Source organism: Zophobas morio, unplaced genomic scaffold (assembly GCF_036711695.1).
Source record: "Zophobas morio isolate AGI-343-1 ecotype UQ-CSIRO unplaced genomic scaffold, CSIRO_AGI_Zmor_V1 ptg000205l, whole genome shotgun sequence".
Classification (NCBI taxonomy): Eukaryota; Metazoa; Arthropoda; class Insecta; order Coleoptera; family Tenebrionidae; genus Zophobas; species Zophobas morio.
Genome location: NW_026972309.1, coordinates 264165 through 278675, shown reverse-complemented (window position 1 = coordinate 278675; position 14511 = coordinate 264165). Strand labels below are relative to the sequence as shown.

At 33.0% G+C, this 14511-nt stretch overlaps 3 protein-coding genes across 3 annotated transcripts; 1 reads left to right on the top strand and 2 right to left on the bottom strand.

The window, feature by feature from the left end:
• Positions 1-32: 32 nt before the first annotated feature.
• On the bottom strand, positions 33-2757 carry LOC135145999 (ankyrin-3-like). Its single transcript, XM_064078135.1, has 15 exons — positions 2673-2757; positions 2436-2551; positions 2240-2346; positions 2036-2161; positions 1886-1979; positions 1700-1759; positions 1567-1631; positions 1300-1350; positions 1211-1247; positions 1100-1152; positions 822-941; positions 617-759; positions 440-554; positions 226-383; positions 33-152 (listed from the first exon to the last, which is right to left on the bottom strand). Exons 2-15 carry the CDS (start codon positions 2536-2538, stop codon positions 44-46), a joined length of 1341 nt encoding a protein of 446 aa, XP_063934205.1. The 5' UTR covers positions 2539-2551; positions 2673-2757; the 3' UTR covers positions 33-43.
• Positions 2758-5595: 2838 nt separating this feature from the next.
• Positions 5596-7162, top strand: LOC135146019 (uncharacterized). Its single transcript, XM_064078171.1, has 8 exons — positions 5596-5725; positions 5875-5976; positions 6042-6162; positions 6218-6288; positions 6339-6419; positions 6478-6520; positions 6617-6739; positions 6926-7162. Exons 1-8 carry the CDS (start codon positions 5675-5677, stop codon positions 7021-7023), a joined length of 690 nt encoding a protein of 229 aa, XP_063934241.1. The 5' UTR covers positions 5596-5674; the 3' UTR covers positions 7024-7162.
• A 127-nt stretch (positions 7163-7289) lies between these two features.
• LOC135145982 (cytoplasmic 60S subunit biogenesis factor ZNF622-like) lies at positions 7290-13735 on the bottom strand. Its single transcript, XM_064078109.1, has 7 exons — positions 13584-13735; positions 9222-9310; positions 9056-9168; positions 8810-8980; positions 8251-8349; positions 7600-7758; positions 7290-7529 (listed from the first exon to the last, which is right to left on the bottom strand). Exons 1-7 carry the CDS (start codon positions 13733-13735, stop codon positions 7374-7376), a joined length of 939 nt encoding a protein of 312 aa, XP_063934179.1. The 3' UTR covers positions 7290-7373.
• Between the last annotated feature and the right edge of the window lie 776 nt (positions 13736-14511).

The following is a 14511-nucleotide window of genomic DNA, read 5'->3' as shown; positions in this document are numbered from 1 at the left end:
AAAAAATTAGAGAATAATAAGGAATAAACAGACTTTTATGTCTCTACAGATCAAAATTATCGTCAAAGTCTTTAAAGAGATCAAGAGCGTTTTTAGAAGGTAGTTGATCCTCCTTTGTCTTCTCAGAGACACTCGACGTTTTGCTCGGTATACTAATAAAAAGCAATAAATATTTACTAATAAGAAAAGGAATTTATTAAGCATTTAGTAAAGCATTGATTAAACCTGCTTCTGTGCTGCTGAGGGTGCGACGCTTCGTCGAGGGATGTGTCAAAGAATTGGTGGTAGTAGTTGTCCTCCTCCTCCTCCTCCTCTGCGGTCTCGCCGGACTGTGTGAGGCCAGAAAGCGCGTTGATCTTCTCCAAGACTTCATCAATGTAACTCTACACGCCCCCGTAAGCCAATAGGCCAGCTAGAAAAACAGAAGACGGAGAATTACAAACTTCCTGTTGGCTGACTCAAAACCCTTCATTCTTTCCTCCATAAAATCGTAGAGCTCCTCTTTGCTCCAAGCGGGCTGCACATTCTGTCGACGCGCCTTGACTTCCTCAAGGCTAGAGGAAGTTTTAAGTTGCTTAGCAGACGGCAAGCCGAAGCTTAACAAAAAAAACTTTACCCCGCAAGACCGTGACGATTGTATGCCTCGCGAAGGACTGAATCACTAAGAATCGTGTACGCTTCATGGATCTTTTTAAAAATATTTTGATCGGCATCGGGATTCTTGTCGGGATGGTAGTGGATGGCAAGTTTAAAAAAAGCCTAACAGAGTAGATACAGAGAATGAAGGAATAGGATTAAACCAAAAAATAACAATGAATAACTTTCTTAAGGCTTCCAGAATCAAAAGTTTCATCAACGCCCAAAATAGCATAGTAATTGTCGCTCTCAAGATTGGGATGGCCAACCGTAATTTTGGAAGAGTCGTAGATCTTGGCAGATTCCTAATCACAAAGGGACAATGTTAATAACGCTTTACAAATAAATTAATTAAAATTAGTAATAAATTATATTTATAAGTAGTTACGATTAAGCTAAAGCACTTTTAAAGGAGTACTAAATAAGTTGAAAATAAAACTTAAATAATTTGCAAAAGTTTTACTTGCTGAACTTCCGGCTCATCAGCGCTGGTCTCTTCACTGAAAGAAGTTCTTTCTGGTAAAACAATAACAGGATAAATAGTATTGTATATAAATGCATAGAAAAGGTAAACTTTCTTTAAGTTCCTTTTCTTTTTCTTCCAGATATTCCTAAAAAAAGTTAAACTTAAACTTAAAAATTAAAAAGGAATTGATAATTTACTTTCACTTCTTTATTACTTGCCAAATGCAAAGCTTTACTTCCACAGAGATCCTATATGAATTTATTTTTCAAGAAAAGATAATTTAAGTAATAAAGTATATGCAATATTCACTATAGACAGAGAGGCTTATAGAAATAATAAAAAGGTATATAATAATTTCTTACCTTACATTAAGTAAAAAATCGCAAATAAAATAAAGTTAATAAAACCGGAAAAAAAAACCAAAAAGGCAAATAATAGTATTAAGAAAGAGCTTATAAGTTTACCTTTTCTAATATGTTAACACCAGCCTCAACCAGCATCTTTACAATCTCAAAATTTCCACTTAAGGCTAGTTAAAAATAGTTATAAATTTTTTAATTTCCAGAACAAGTTAATAAATAAAACTAAATTAATAACAAGCATGATGAAGAGGTGTGCGGTTTTGAACGTCTTTAGCATTTAAGGTCATCTCCCACGCTAACAAATTAACATCATTACAAGCATAATAAATTATGAAATAGTGTAGTTATCATCATATTACTGTTAAAATATATTATAAAAGTATTTTAAAATCAAAAATCTATAAATTTGGTGAAAGTTAACTTAATGCAGATTTTACAATATCCTTGTTGGCTGTTTTTACAGCAAGATGCAAGATGGAGTAACCATCACCGTCAGAGAGAAAAGGATTAGCACCCTGGAAGACAGTATTAACTTACACTAACACAAAATTCTAAGTAGATGTTAAAAAACCCTTTGAATAAGAAACGTAGCGATAGTCAGTTGTAACTCGAGGAGCGCGACCATCAAAGGGGTGTGATGGCTAGAGTTTCTTTGTTCGATATTAGCCCCATTTACCAATAAAAGTGCTACAATGTCCTTAAAGTTATATATATAAAACAATAACAATCTAATTTCTTATTAGCAGCGTAGAAATATATAAAAGGTAAAAAGCACTAGATATCCCAAGCGAATGGCCATATGTATGGCGGCATCGCCTTGCTCGTTGTAATGTCCAAATTCTGTTACTATATTTTTCTTTTTTTTATCCTTTCTTAGTTTATCTAAAAAAGAAAAAGAAAAGCATTATAACATAATACAAAATGTGCCTTGTCCTTTACACTTAAAAACCAATCAGATCAGTAGTAACTACTTTTTTTCTTCGCTTCACGAATGTGAACTGCCAGCTGCCGAACCCGGATAAGATTTTTTTGTTCAATACAACTAAACCACTCTTCCGAAGTTAATTCTTTCATGGATACTTAGTCGCTATTTATTAAACAAATTTTGAAAAAAATTTATATTTTTTAAGTATATAAAAATTTTAAAAATATAGAGAACTGTAGACAAACTAATTGATAGAAAGAACAACAATTATTTTGATGCATACGATCGAATTTTAATTATCATCTATCAAGCTAAAAGTTTTTTAAATTTCTTGTGTAACTAACTACTTGGTCGACATTTTACATAACAATGAATCGAACCAAATACCATTCGGGTAGACACGCTTATTTTGTTATTAAAAAACGCCCCCATTAATGAGCCCCAAAAATCAAAGGAGGTTTCGATAACAACTAACGAGCCTTGCTTTTCTCTTTCCCTTTTCTTCAGTAGTTAGTCTTGTCTTTATATATAACTATCGAGTAGGTAGTTCCTATAATATTGTAAAAAAAGCGCTATTTTATAGCTTGGAAAAGAACAGAGTCCTTTATTTTATGTATTAAAAAGTTAAACAGAATATATATGTCCGGGCTGTTAGCGAGTTTTTAACCTCAAACACTTTTAGTAAATAATAGAGTTAAGCTTATCAAACTTTTTCTTAATTTTAAAAATTTATGTTGGTCTTAATAAAGAATAAGGGTTTAGATTAGGGCCCAAGGTTAGAATGCCCTACTTGGGAATTGTGGTTATGATATTTTTAACTACAAGTTAGTATCGCTGGGGACTTAATGGTGGAAAGTTCAGTAATACCAATGCCTAAGTTAAGAAACAAGTAAAAATATAGGGAAGTACATCAATATTATTTAAAAGAGAAATTTAATTAAACATTGAATGAACTAATGATGGAGAGAAGTGGAGTAATTTAATAGTGACTGAAGTCTGCAGTAAACCCAAGGAAAGGATAGGAAAGGATAGGACGTTCTGTGAAGGTAAAAAAGAGAAGAAAACTAACCGAATTAGCGTAATAAAACTAGAAGTTTAAAAATAAAAAAAAGCAAATTCATGACTATAAAAAAAAACGGAGATTATTAGAACGAATAAAGAACAAGTGTGAGCTAAAGCAGAACAGTCATGAAAAAAAAAGTAAAGTGGCTCTTTATTAAAAAGAAAATAACTAAAAAAAATAATCTTTTCCCACCTGGTGAGAGGCTTCCTATAAACCCGATCGGTGATTGAAGTCCTGGCGCCTTCCAAATCAGGTCATAGTTTACCTACTTGAGGGCTATTAGTTTAATTAACGCGATGCATTCGCTTAGATGCCAAAATTCGTTATGAAACTAAAGCCTGTAGATGTAAAGATAACAAAGAGGTGTTTGCTTAACATATTATATTTGCTACTTAGGAATAATTACAGCGCAACTCCGAATTCTATAATTTATTATTTTTAAAGAATTAACTAGAAATAAGTATAAAGAAATTAGAAGAATGTACTTCCCGCTTACAGTGCAAGACGGTGGCCAAATGTTACCCAAGCTTACGGTTCAGTAGATTGCTTTTTTCAAAAACCAAGAAACAAACTGCTGCGCGTTGTGACAGGTTCTCCACGGGAAGGAGTTGCCGTCGTAGCCTAGAGGTTTAAAAAATTGACGCACAAACTCAATTTTGGGTTTGATACACTGCTGCTATTCTCTTCTTCAAAGTTTAGAAGTTGGTTACTTACTTTTACAAATTATATTATAGTGCACTTATACGTATTAAAAAATACTAGTTCTTTACGTTATCTACTGACGGCGTTTTTCGGCAAAGCACTGCAAGGCGCTTGCATGGTCAACATCAACGACTAGTAAATTGTTATTAACCTTGACAGGTTGCTCACATAGAGTGCGAAAAGTGAAGGCAGGAGAAGAGAGGCCCCCGCTACTAGTGTTCTGAAAATGACAGCGTATAATCGCTGTTAGCTTTTCCACCACGTCAAAAAGTGGACGCTTATCCTAAGGGGGCAGAAATCATTTATAAAGGTATCCAATCCTAACATTTGCGAAAGACGCGGAGGTTAAAGTAAAAATTGCGCAATTCGTGAAGGACATGAGAAGCACCTGGGCTCGCAGCTAGTGAAACAAGCTCTCCTTCCAAAATCCATTTAATGCTCTCTCAAAATCGGAGAAAAACGGCAGTCGCTATCTTAAAAGTAAAGACATGTAGGACAGACGAGCTGATTCCATGGGAGGGTGCCTCCGCCGGCGTCTAAACCTAAACTTTTTAATAATCGCTGTCGAAATTAACCGCAACTCCAAAAGAGAACGCCCCCATAGTTGGGTGCGATTAACCTTTTAACGGGCAAAACCCTATGCTTAAAATAGATTTTGTTTTTTTCTGGAAAATCACGAATTGAGCCTAGGCGACAAGTGGTAAACATAGTAACCAGTAACCTATAAAAGGTTAATCCGTTATAAGGTACCCGTTCGACAATCGCGAACGTCTAAGTCCGCTTTTTTTTATTAGCACATGAAGGGTGCCAACAGCTGGTAAGAGGTTTCCAGCCGTCGTGTCTTCGAAGTCATTATAACAAGCGTGGGGTCCCCAAGTCAAATGATAATAAATTGCACCGCACCTGGTGATGTCCTTAAGAATAAGTGAACGATTTCTAGACTACTGTTTGTTGCAGCCAGAAAGAGAGGCTCGCCGGCGACATAAAAAGCTCGATTTAAGAAGGTCTTCAGTAGTACGTGAAAGGACAGATGACATATACTGAATCGACAAAAGTGTCACTTTTTTACCATCTGATAATCTTGCATAAGGAGGCGTCCCTATCTGTCCCTTTTAAATATATGTATTTGCGAAAATGGATGTAAATCTTTATCGCGTCCTTTGTTGTTTATCTCTTCATGTGTACTTAAGACACACGTGGGGGCCTGATGACTTGCATGCCCAACTCATCGATGTTAAAATATCGAGATCGCAATAGATTTAGGAACACACTTTTAAAGTGTCCTCTTCACGCATAGCTCTGCGTTAATGCAATATTATTTGCGGAAGGAAAAAAGGGAGAAGCATATTATTTGACTACTTGCTAGTTAGCTTTTTTACCACGCCAAGAAATTACCAGCCCTTACCGAAACAGCTGAAGCCACATTGACAGGGCCTCATCCCTCTCCTCTAGGATGTATTTTGTTTTTGTTATACTACGCACTTAAAAAGTTTATTTTTACTTTCGACGCTATTACATGGATGAGTATAATGGAAGATAACAATTTAGATGTCGCGCAGACCATTCGAGAAGTTCGTATCCTCTTTAAACTTAATTCATATAAATGTTTTATTAGCTGTGTGTTTACTTGTCTAATAAATTCTTCTATTGTTAGTCTCTAAGTTATGTTTAAAATTGACTTTTTACGCTTTTAAAGTACTTCATATCTAACATCTTCTAGTTCTCGGAAACAGAAGCGGCTCTAGAGGTCGAACGTATTTTAAAAGCTTTTAAATTAAATCCTTGGGAACAGCTTGGAGTTGATATTGATGCCTCTACAGAAGTAAGCAATTTAACAATGTATTATATACCTTTAATCTCTACTTACTGATTTATTATTATTTTTAGGAAATAAACAAACAATATCGCAAACGTTCTCTTCTAGTTCATCCTGATCGCTGCAAGCATCCCCAAGCTAAAATTGCCTTTCAACTTCTAGCAACGGCTAAAAAAGAGATAGAAGAGGAAGGTTTCCTCTTCCAAATAATTATTTAATATATACACCTTTTTCATTAATCTTAAAGGCCGTAAAAATGTGTTAAAGGCTACCGTTAACGATGCAAAGGCGATGATTATTCACCAGCGCAAACTCAAAGTAATTTTTTTTATATTATTAATGTTAATACAGTTAGTAGATTATTTTAGCCAGGAGATCCATACTTAAAAACTTCTGCTTTTGAGCTGGAACTGAGAAAACAAGTTAATAAAATCTTGGCTGATATCGAGGTACTGTTTACTAATTTTATACAAGTGCCCTTGTACGTTTTAATATTTACTTGTGCAGTGGAGAAAAAGGCAACTAGAGAGAAGGATGACAGAAGAAGAAGGTTATTAGTTTATTTTTTACTTAGATTAACCTTTTTTTATCATTTCGCTTTGCAAAGGCAGCTTATATAGTTTAATTGTTTGTAATTTTTATTTAGGCCGCGCAAAAAAGGAGGAGGAAGAGAAAAAGGAATTGAAAAGGAAAAAAGCGGAAGCTGAAAAAAACTGGGAAGACCAGAGAGATTCAAGAGTCGCTGAATGGCGCAACTTTTTAAGCAAAGGTGTTTACTCGCTTGTTATAGTCAATACTTTTTAGAATTTATTTTAAATCAAAAATGATTTGCTTAATTTAAAATATTTTTAGATTATTCGAAGCCGTTAGTTATTAATAATTGTGCTTTTATATATTTATAAAATGTATTGGATATTATAAAATTAATTTTATTATATTTTTTTATTATAAACAGATAAAAAAAGAAAAACCAAAAGAGTGAAAAAGGAATCTGAACTAAGTAATTCCGTGGCTATGAAAATTGCTGAATCCAAAACCACTCTTCCGGCTTAGTCTGATACAACAGTTTACAATAATAGAAGAGCTATTATTGATTATTATAACAACTTTTCTTTAATTTTTTAATGTTTTGCTTTTCTATTTGCTGAACTTAAGAAGTTGATATGATCGGAATATACTTTACGGGCGCGTGTTGTAATTTGATTAAATTTAATGATGGGCTATATATTTTCTACTTATTTCTTTAAATTTATATTTTGTCACGTTTATTACCAAAAAAAATTAGTTAGAAAATCTTTCAGGTAAACTGTTAAGAGGTCAAGTTAATCGTATAAATTAGCATTGCCGGTTTCTTTGAGATGTGCTAGAAGATTACTTTTCCAAGGGAAAACGGCACTTCCAGATCAGAAGATGACTTGAGGCCGAAAGTAACGACGCTGCAGGCTGTTCGTCTTCGAGCCGAGTCGGGTGTACCACTTCTTATCAAGCTCGGCTTTATAGCGTTGAGAGTTTCGCAAGAAGCGACTTTGGGGAGGTGCAAAAGAATTAACTTCGCAACTCTGTTATAAATTAAATGCCAATAACTATTAAAAGGCAGTAATTTAAAAAGAAATTAACATAACTAATGACCTTCTTGGTGGTAACAACCACACAGCCATCTCGCAAAGAATAGCGTTTATAATAATATAGCAGACTCCTATGCGCTGCACGTGTCCCGTCCGGAGCCACAAGCTCAGCCGTCTCGAAGTCTATTCGAGGCGAGTCGAGTTGTGGGATCATGTTATGTTCCTCAAGATGACAAAACACAATTATAAAAAGAATAAAAATCTTTTTAAATAACTGTTTTAATAAAATGTTTAAATAGTCAATCTTCGTATATAATTAAAAAAAATAATAAAAAAGCCTGATAAAAACTATAATACCTGTTATATATAACTGATTGCAATAATAACGATATTCACAATAAAGTAAATAATACTCTAAATATATTTATAATACTATTTAGAGGTGTATACGCTTTAATTTATGATTATATTACCAAAGATATAAACAAAATTAACTTAAGCACTAGTAACCATAAAACACTCGTAAATAAAAATCTAGTAACTTGAATTTTTAAAGCAGTATTTATAACAAGAACTAACCTTTAAAATGTGCTAAAATAAATTAGAAATTGTACATTAAAATATAAATAAACATTAATAAATTAATAAAGTTTATCTCTTTTTAATCAATTAAAATAAAAATGAAGGGTTCGATAAATCTAAATTAAAAACAAACAGGATTGTCGGGATCGTAGTCGGGGTAGGAAGGCCGGTAGTCATAGTAATCGCTATATTCCAAAGTTTCCTCTCTTTCAAAAGAGATAGTGTTGTGTCCCTGATAGTATATGTGGATTACTTAAAAAATGCAAAAAATTTAAAAAAACACAAAATACAAGAGAAAATAGTAAAGCAAACGTGTTAAGAGTAACAATAAATCTAGTTAGAAACTAGATTTCTTAATGGTGAACTTAAAAATATATAAAACAATATTTTAGAATATGTAGCAAAATAATTATAAAGCTAAAGTACCTAAAAATTTTTGAAAAAAATAAATCAGAAATTTAAATATGAAACAATATATAAATAAAATAAATAAAAGTACTCAGAAAAAAAATTTGCTTATAAAAATCCAATATTTTTTAGTATATACATATATACGTAGAAGAAAACAAGAAGCTATCTAGACCATAAATATAAAATGTAAAGAGTAATCAAGGCAAACTTGCAAAAAATCTAAAAAAGGATATAAAAATTAGAAAAACTAAATTTTATAAAACCAGAGAGAAGTAATAAACCTTATCGCGCATGTGCTTCTGTACAGCTTCAGCACTCAAAAAAGTTCGACCTTTTTCATTACACTTCAAGCAAGTAAAGTTTTTATAAATTTTCTCGCCAAGGTAATTAATAAAGCCCTCCACGTCAATTATATAGTCATAATCAGGAATGAAAAAACTGTGCTTCTCCGTCTAAAAAAAAAAAGTAAAAAATTTTAACAAAAAAGTAAATAATAATGGGGAGCCTCAGAAAAGATATGATTTTACCATATGCTTTATACTTAAAGCCATAGTTTCACTCTTGAAATTGCAAAACAAACAAATTTCAGAAGACCATGCAAAATCGCTAATATCTTCCCAAACTTCACTTTGGAAATCAGCTATAATAAATTGAAAATAAATTTAAATAGACGAATTTAAGAGGAAGCCAAACCTTCATCTATATTTACGTTGTTAACAGAAAGAAAATGTTCCTTTTCTTTGTGCTTGCTAGACTTAAGATGATCAACAAAAGTATTTTTGCTTTTAAACAACTTTCTTTTAAAAAGTAATTTTTTATTTTTCTAATTGAAAGAAACATGTAAAATTACCTACAAAGGCAACAAAAATTTTTGACTTTCAATTCTTTCTCATTATTATCTGCTTGACTTTCTTCAGTTTTTATTTTTGTTTTGTATATTTCAAGTGGTAAGGAATTCAGTCCTACAATTTTGCGCTTTAAGTTGTACCTAATAATTTCGTGCAAAGATATAGAAATTTTTTTTTTTCCAAGTTTATTACCTATGCCAGTCACTTCGATAATGCTCCTGCTGATGAACAACATTGTCAAACTTAATCTTACAAGTTAGACAAGTAAATTCGCCACTTTCTCTCTTATTACTTTCTATAAGTGCCATTAGCAAATTAGACTACTAAAAACGCCAATAAACTGATCCTCTTGCCAAACCTATATTTAACCAAAAGCATGTGCACCTCCGCTCTCCTGTGTTAATAGAAATATTTGTATAGCTATAGCTGTATACTATGAAATGAAAAGTGTTTAATTATGTTTAGTTTTATTAAAAACTCGAATTAATATTTTAGGAGGATGAAAAATGTTATATAGTTGTATATTAAAGGAATACAAAAGATTGATAAATTTTATATGACTCTAAGAGTCTTGCACAGCATTTAAATAGAACTGTCGAATTCTATTCAAATTTTTTTTAAAGTTTCGCAACTTTTTAATGTGTTAAAATGAGGTTGTACTGGTCCCCATTAGATCCCAATAATACCGCCATGTCCAACCATAAAAATTAATAAAAGGGATTGTCTCAACCTGCTTATGATGCGGCCCTTTTTCGTAAGCGGTTTAAACTTCGGTTTTCTTCCCTTAGGTTATCCAATTTCCATTCATTCATTCAAGCTATTGCCCTCAATTTAAGTTTTATATCTATATAAGAAAACACGTGGGCAGAGTTTTATAATTAGATAACGCTGTCAACTGAAGCTTCCTACCACGTTGTCGTATTACTAGCGAAGTAATAATCTTGATCAGCATACAGCTAGAAGGACATATACCAACTCTCCTCCTTTAATATTCGCAGTGGTTCATGGATAATATAACGCTGTGCTTGCGGCTATAATAGAGGAAAACAGTTGTAGCAGATTATCTTAAAGTAGCATCTTAGCTTTTTAGTTATCTTCTGCGCTTTTATTTTTCTTTTAAAAATCTTAAAAAAAGACAAGTCTAAGGGGGGTAAGCAGCAGTTACGCTTCTTCATCTCAAAAACCGCTTCTTACAGCATCAAGTACTGTCAATATACATTAACCTCATTCAACTCTTCATTGACAAAAATGAGAATGTGTGTTAAATTTAGAAGTTTTGTGGATTGCAAAATTCAGTTAGCTATCATGATGGATAGAGATAAAAAAATTATATCGCCCTGGATCGTCTTTAAAACTATTAACCTGCGGAGTTACCACAAAGATTAGGAGCATTCCGTTTAAGTGTATAAAAGGATTTTTTTTGTTGTATTATAATCAGTCTTTTACCGTTTAACCTACTTTCCTTCAGGGAAAAATGGCATGAATGCCTACTGGCATATACTCCCAACAGGATATCATAGCTGTCTTTAAACAATTTAGACTTTTTCTTAAAGTACCACGAACTTATTAGTTTTAGAAGATGACTCACGTCGTTTTCCTTTTAGTTACTAGAAAATTCTACCAGAGATAATTTATTTACAATTTCTTTTCACTTATTTTAGGATTACATTCAATTTTGAACTACGAAAGAAAAACAAAATAATACAAACTGTTAAGGCATATGAACCTTATAACGCTGCTATATTAAAAATTTACTATCTGGTGTTTTAACCCTTAAGCTTTTTGAACGAGTACAGGAAAATACGAAACGCACGTGTAAGGACACAAGCAAATAAACGCAGATAAAAGGAATGCGACTTGCTTTATTGTAAAAAATTATTCTTAAATACAAAATAAGCGGATAAAATGTTTTAAGTTATAATTATGGATGTTGTTTAATTATGGTAGTAATTATAAACTGAGAACTCTTTCTTAATATAAATACACGTATTGAAAGAACGGGCCCTACTAATAGATTTCTCATTCAATCATAGACAAGATTCCAATAAATAATACCACCTTTTTTGTAAAGCGGTTATAAAAAAAGAACTGAAAAAATAACTAACTTTTTATTAACAAATTTTTTAACAGAAAAATTCGCTTTATTTAGTAATAATGTTTTCTTTATAGTGACAAAAAACCAGATAGTAAAGTCAGAGGTTAATATTAAATACCATTGGACTAATTAATCTAATATTTTTTTAACAATTTAGAGCAGTAAGTTATTTAAACTCAAATGACTTAATTAAAAGTGATGACCTCCAAAAAATTTAAATAAAATACCTTAAATATATGTAACCTACTTATATCTAAACATCACAAAAAAAATTATTGAAAATTTATAAGTATTGCTCTGAAAGGTGTTGAGTTTTTCACCGCGCTACCTTTAGAATAGGGAAAATTAATATTAAGAAATCAAATCCTAACACATATCTTGTCTTATTTAATAGTTTATATTTTAGCTTCTAATCAATGTTTTCAATCCTGATCCATTATTCTTAAATGTTCAATTTTTATATAACAACAGACTTTACTTTAGGTGGACTCGAACCGGAACGCACTAAGCTCTAACAAAAAGAATAAGACAAGTTAGGAGTAAACTCTATTTATCCTCTTTTTTTGGATTCTGCTAACCAACAAAATTATAGTTTTTGTAAATATTTTTTGCCCTAACTTTTATGTTAAATAAAATTAGAAATTTCTTAACCAATGGTTTCGCTTGCCTTATAACCTACGCAACTACATTAAAGAAGAAGTGGCAAGCTTTTGACTTTTTGAAACGAATGATCACCTTTTACTCTAGCTGTTAAAGTAATTTACATTAAACATTAAAAAAATTAAAAAAGAATATCTTAGACATTGCTAGTTCCCTATAAAGCATCTTTAGAGATTCTAGAAGTTTAACAATTTTACCTTCTTTCCTTACTAAAAAAATATATAATGAAATTTTCATCCACAACTGTTAAAAAGCTGAAGCCTTCATAACTTTAAACAAAATAGTCAATTACAACCTAAAAACTAACCAGGTTATTAACGAGTGCTTACAAGGCACATAATCTGGCTACAATTTAACAATACTTTGATCTACAATTCCAATTCCAGATACCCACTTTAAAACATATTTCGTTTTATAAGCGTACCGTTTAGGAAAAAATATCCAAACAACTTTCTTTCTTATGAGGATTGTATTAGTAGAGCAAAAGCTGCAAAACTATTAAACTTTCTAAACTAAATTTTGGAAGCTAGAATAAATAAAGGCAGAAAAGCGTTTAAATAAAAAATGGAGGTAAGTTTGAATTATTGAAATATAAAATATGACTTATTTTAAGTATGTAAAGGTTTTGCAGTCTTGGAATTTCAAGGAATTTAAAATAAATGAGAAAGAGAGAAAAACAACGAACCTCTGGAGAGCGTAATTAAGTGAGAAAAAATTTTAATATTTAAAATAATACTAAACTGTATAGAAAATCTTATTCAAAAACTTTAAGGCGTATTATTGATTGACATCTTGGTTTAGAACAAGGCTCCAAACTTCGTAATAGGTACTTTATAACTCGAAAACTATCACTGAAAAAACTAGTGTTCTCCTCAGAGTTGCAAAAATAAAATACTCCAAAACGCATGTTTAAAAAAAAATTGTAAAGAGAGCAAGTCTTTTAGGCTTAAAAACTGAAGTAGTTTAAGATTCGCCTGAAGTTTATTTATTAATAAATAAAAATATTTAAATAAAAAGTGCCTATTAATAAAAATTTACATTTAGTATCCTTTTCGACAGACGTCTCTAATAACACCAACAGCGGAGGAAGTCGAAAACAAAAAGAACGTGAGATTTTTTTTTAATTAAAAAATTGTGCAGTAGCTCGGTAATTTTGAGCAAAGTCCGCTTAATCTCGCAAGTAGTTTATATTATTAGGTTCAACTATATTCAATTTCGGCATGTCACCTAACAATAAACTTTTTACATAAGTATTAAAGGTATAACAAAACTGTAATTGTGAGCATAAAGCGCATCGCGGGGCCTTCGAGAGCGTGAACCTTTCAAGGGTTCGTTACGAAAGTTCCTGAACCCTCTGGTGGTTTGAGTGCCTAATAACGCGTTCAAGAAAATGAAGTTGCATGTCGAAAAAGACTTTAAGTCATTCCAAACCCAGATCGTCATCTAACGTACCGTTCCGCACGAAATAAGGTGCGCGGCCACAATTTGCAGAGCTTCTTTAGCTGCATCTGGAGGGGTGCAATCCTCAACGGTTTATCTATGACCAAGCAACAGACGCGCAGGCCATAATAGGCGCATGCATACTTTATAATGACGCAGTTCATTTTTTGCTCAGGGGCATAGGCTTTCAGCACACAGCAACGGGTATAGTGCGTGAATTGCTGCGGTGACCTTAGTAATAAAGAAGCCTACGTGTTGCCTCCAAGTTAGTCGCTTATTGATGATGACTCAACTATTTGGCCTGCGGGCCCACTGGGATGGGATCTTAAGGCCTTCGAGGGTTGGAGGCGGGGGTTGCGTTTTCATCATCTTTTTGATGAGGATTGCTTTGCTTTTCGTTCCACTAATGTTTACTCCCCATTGCCTACACTAGTTGGCAAATGTAGTCGTAATAATGAGGGGCTTTTAGAGGACGCGCATAAACTGCAGTGTCCTCGGCATAGAGTGCAACGTTGGTGTGAGGGTTCCCAGGGAGGCGGAATATCTCCCATGTATAGCGCGAAGAGTACGGGCGAGGGCCTTGCGGAACGCCCAGCCGTCAGAAGACGATATTGCGACAGCGCAGCCCAACTCTCACTCGAAAGGCGTCCGCCTAGAAACGACGCGTATGCTGTAGAGGGCTAACGGGGTACCTAATTTGCGTAGTTTGCCTAGGAAGACCCTCGTGCCATACGCAGTCAAATACCTTTTCAGCATCAAGACATACCACGCCCGTGGATTTCTTAAAGTTGAAGTCCCAATTTATCCACTTAACAAAGCGCAAAGTTGCTGTGTCGTCGAGTGGCCTCTTCAGAATTCTAATTGAAATTCTGGAAACACTTAGCGTGTTTTTACCAAATCTTCCAGTCTGTGTAGTAGAACCGCCTCCACGGTTTTGTCC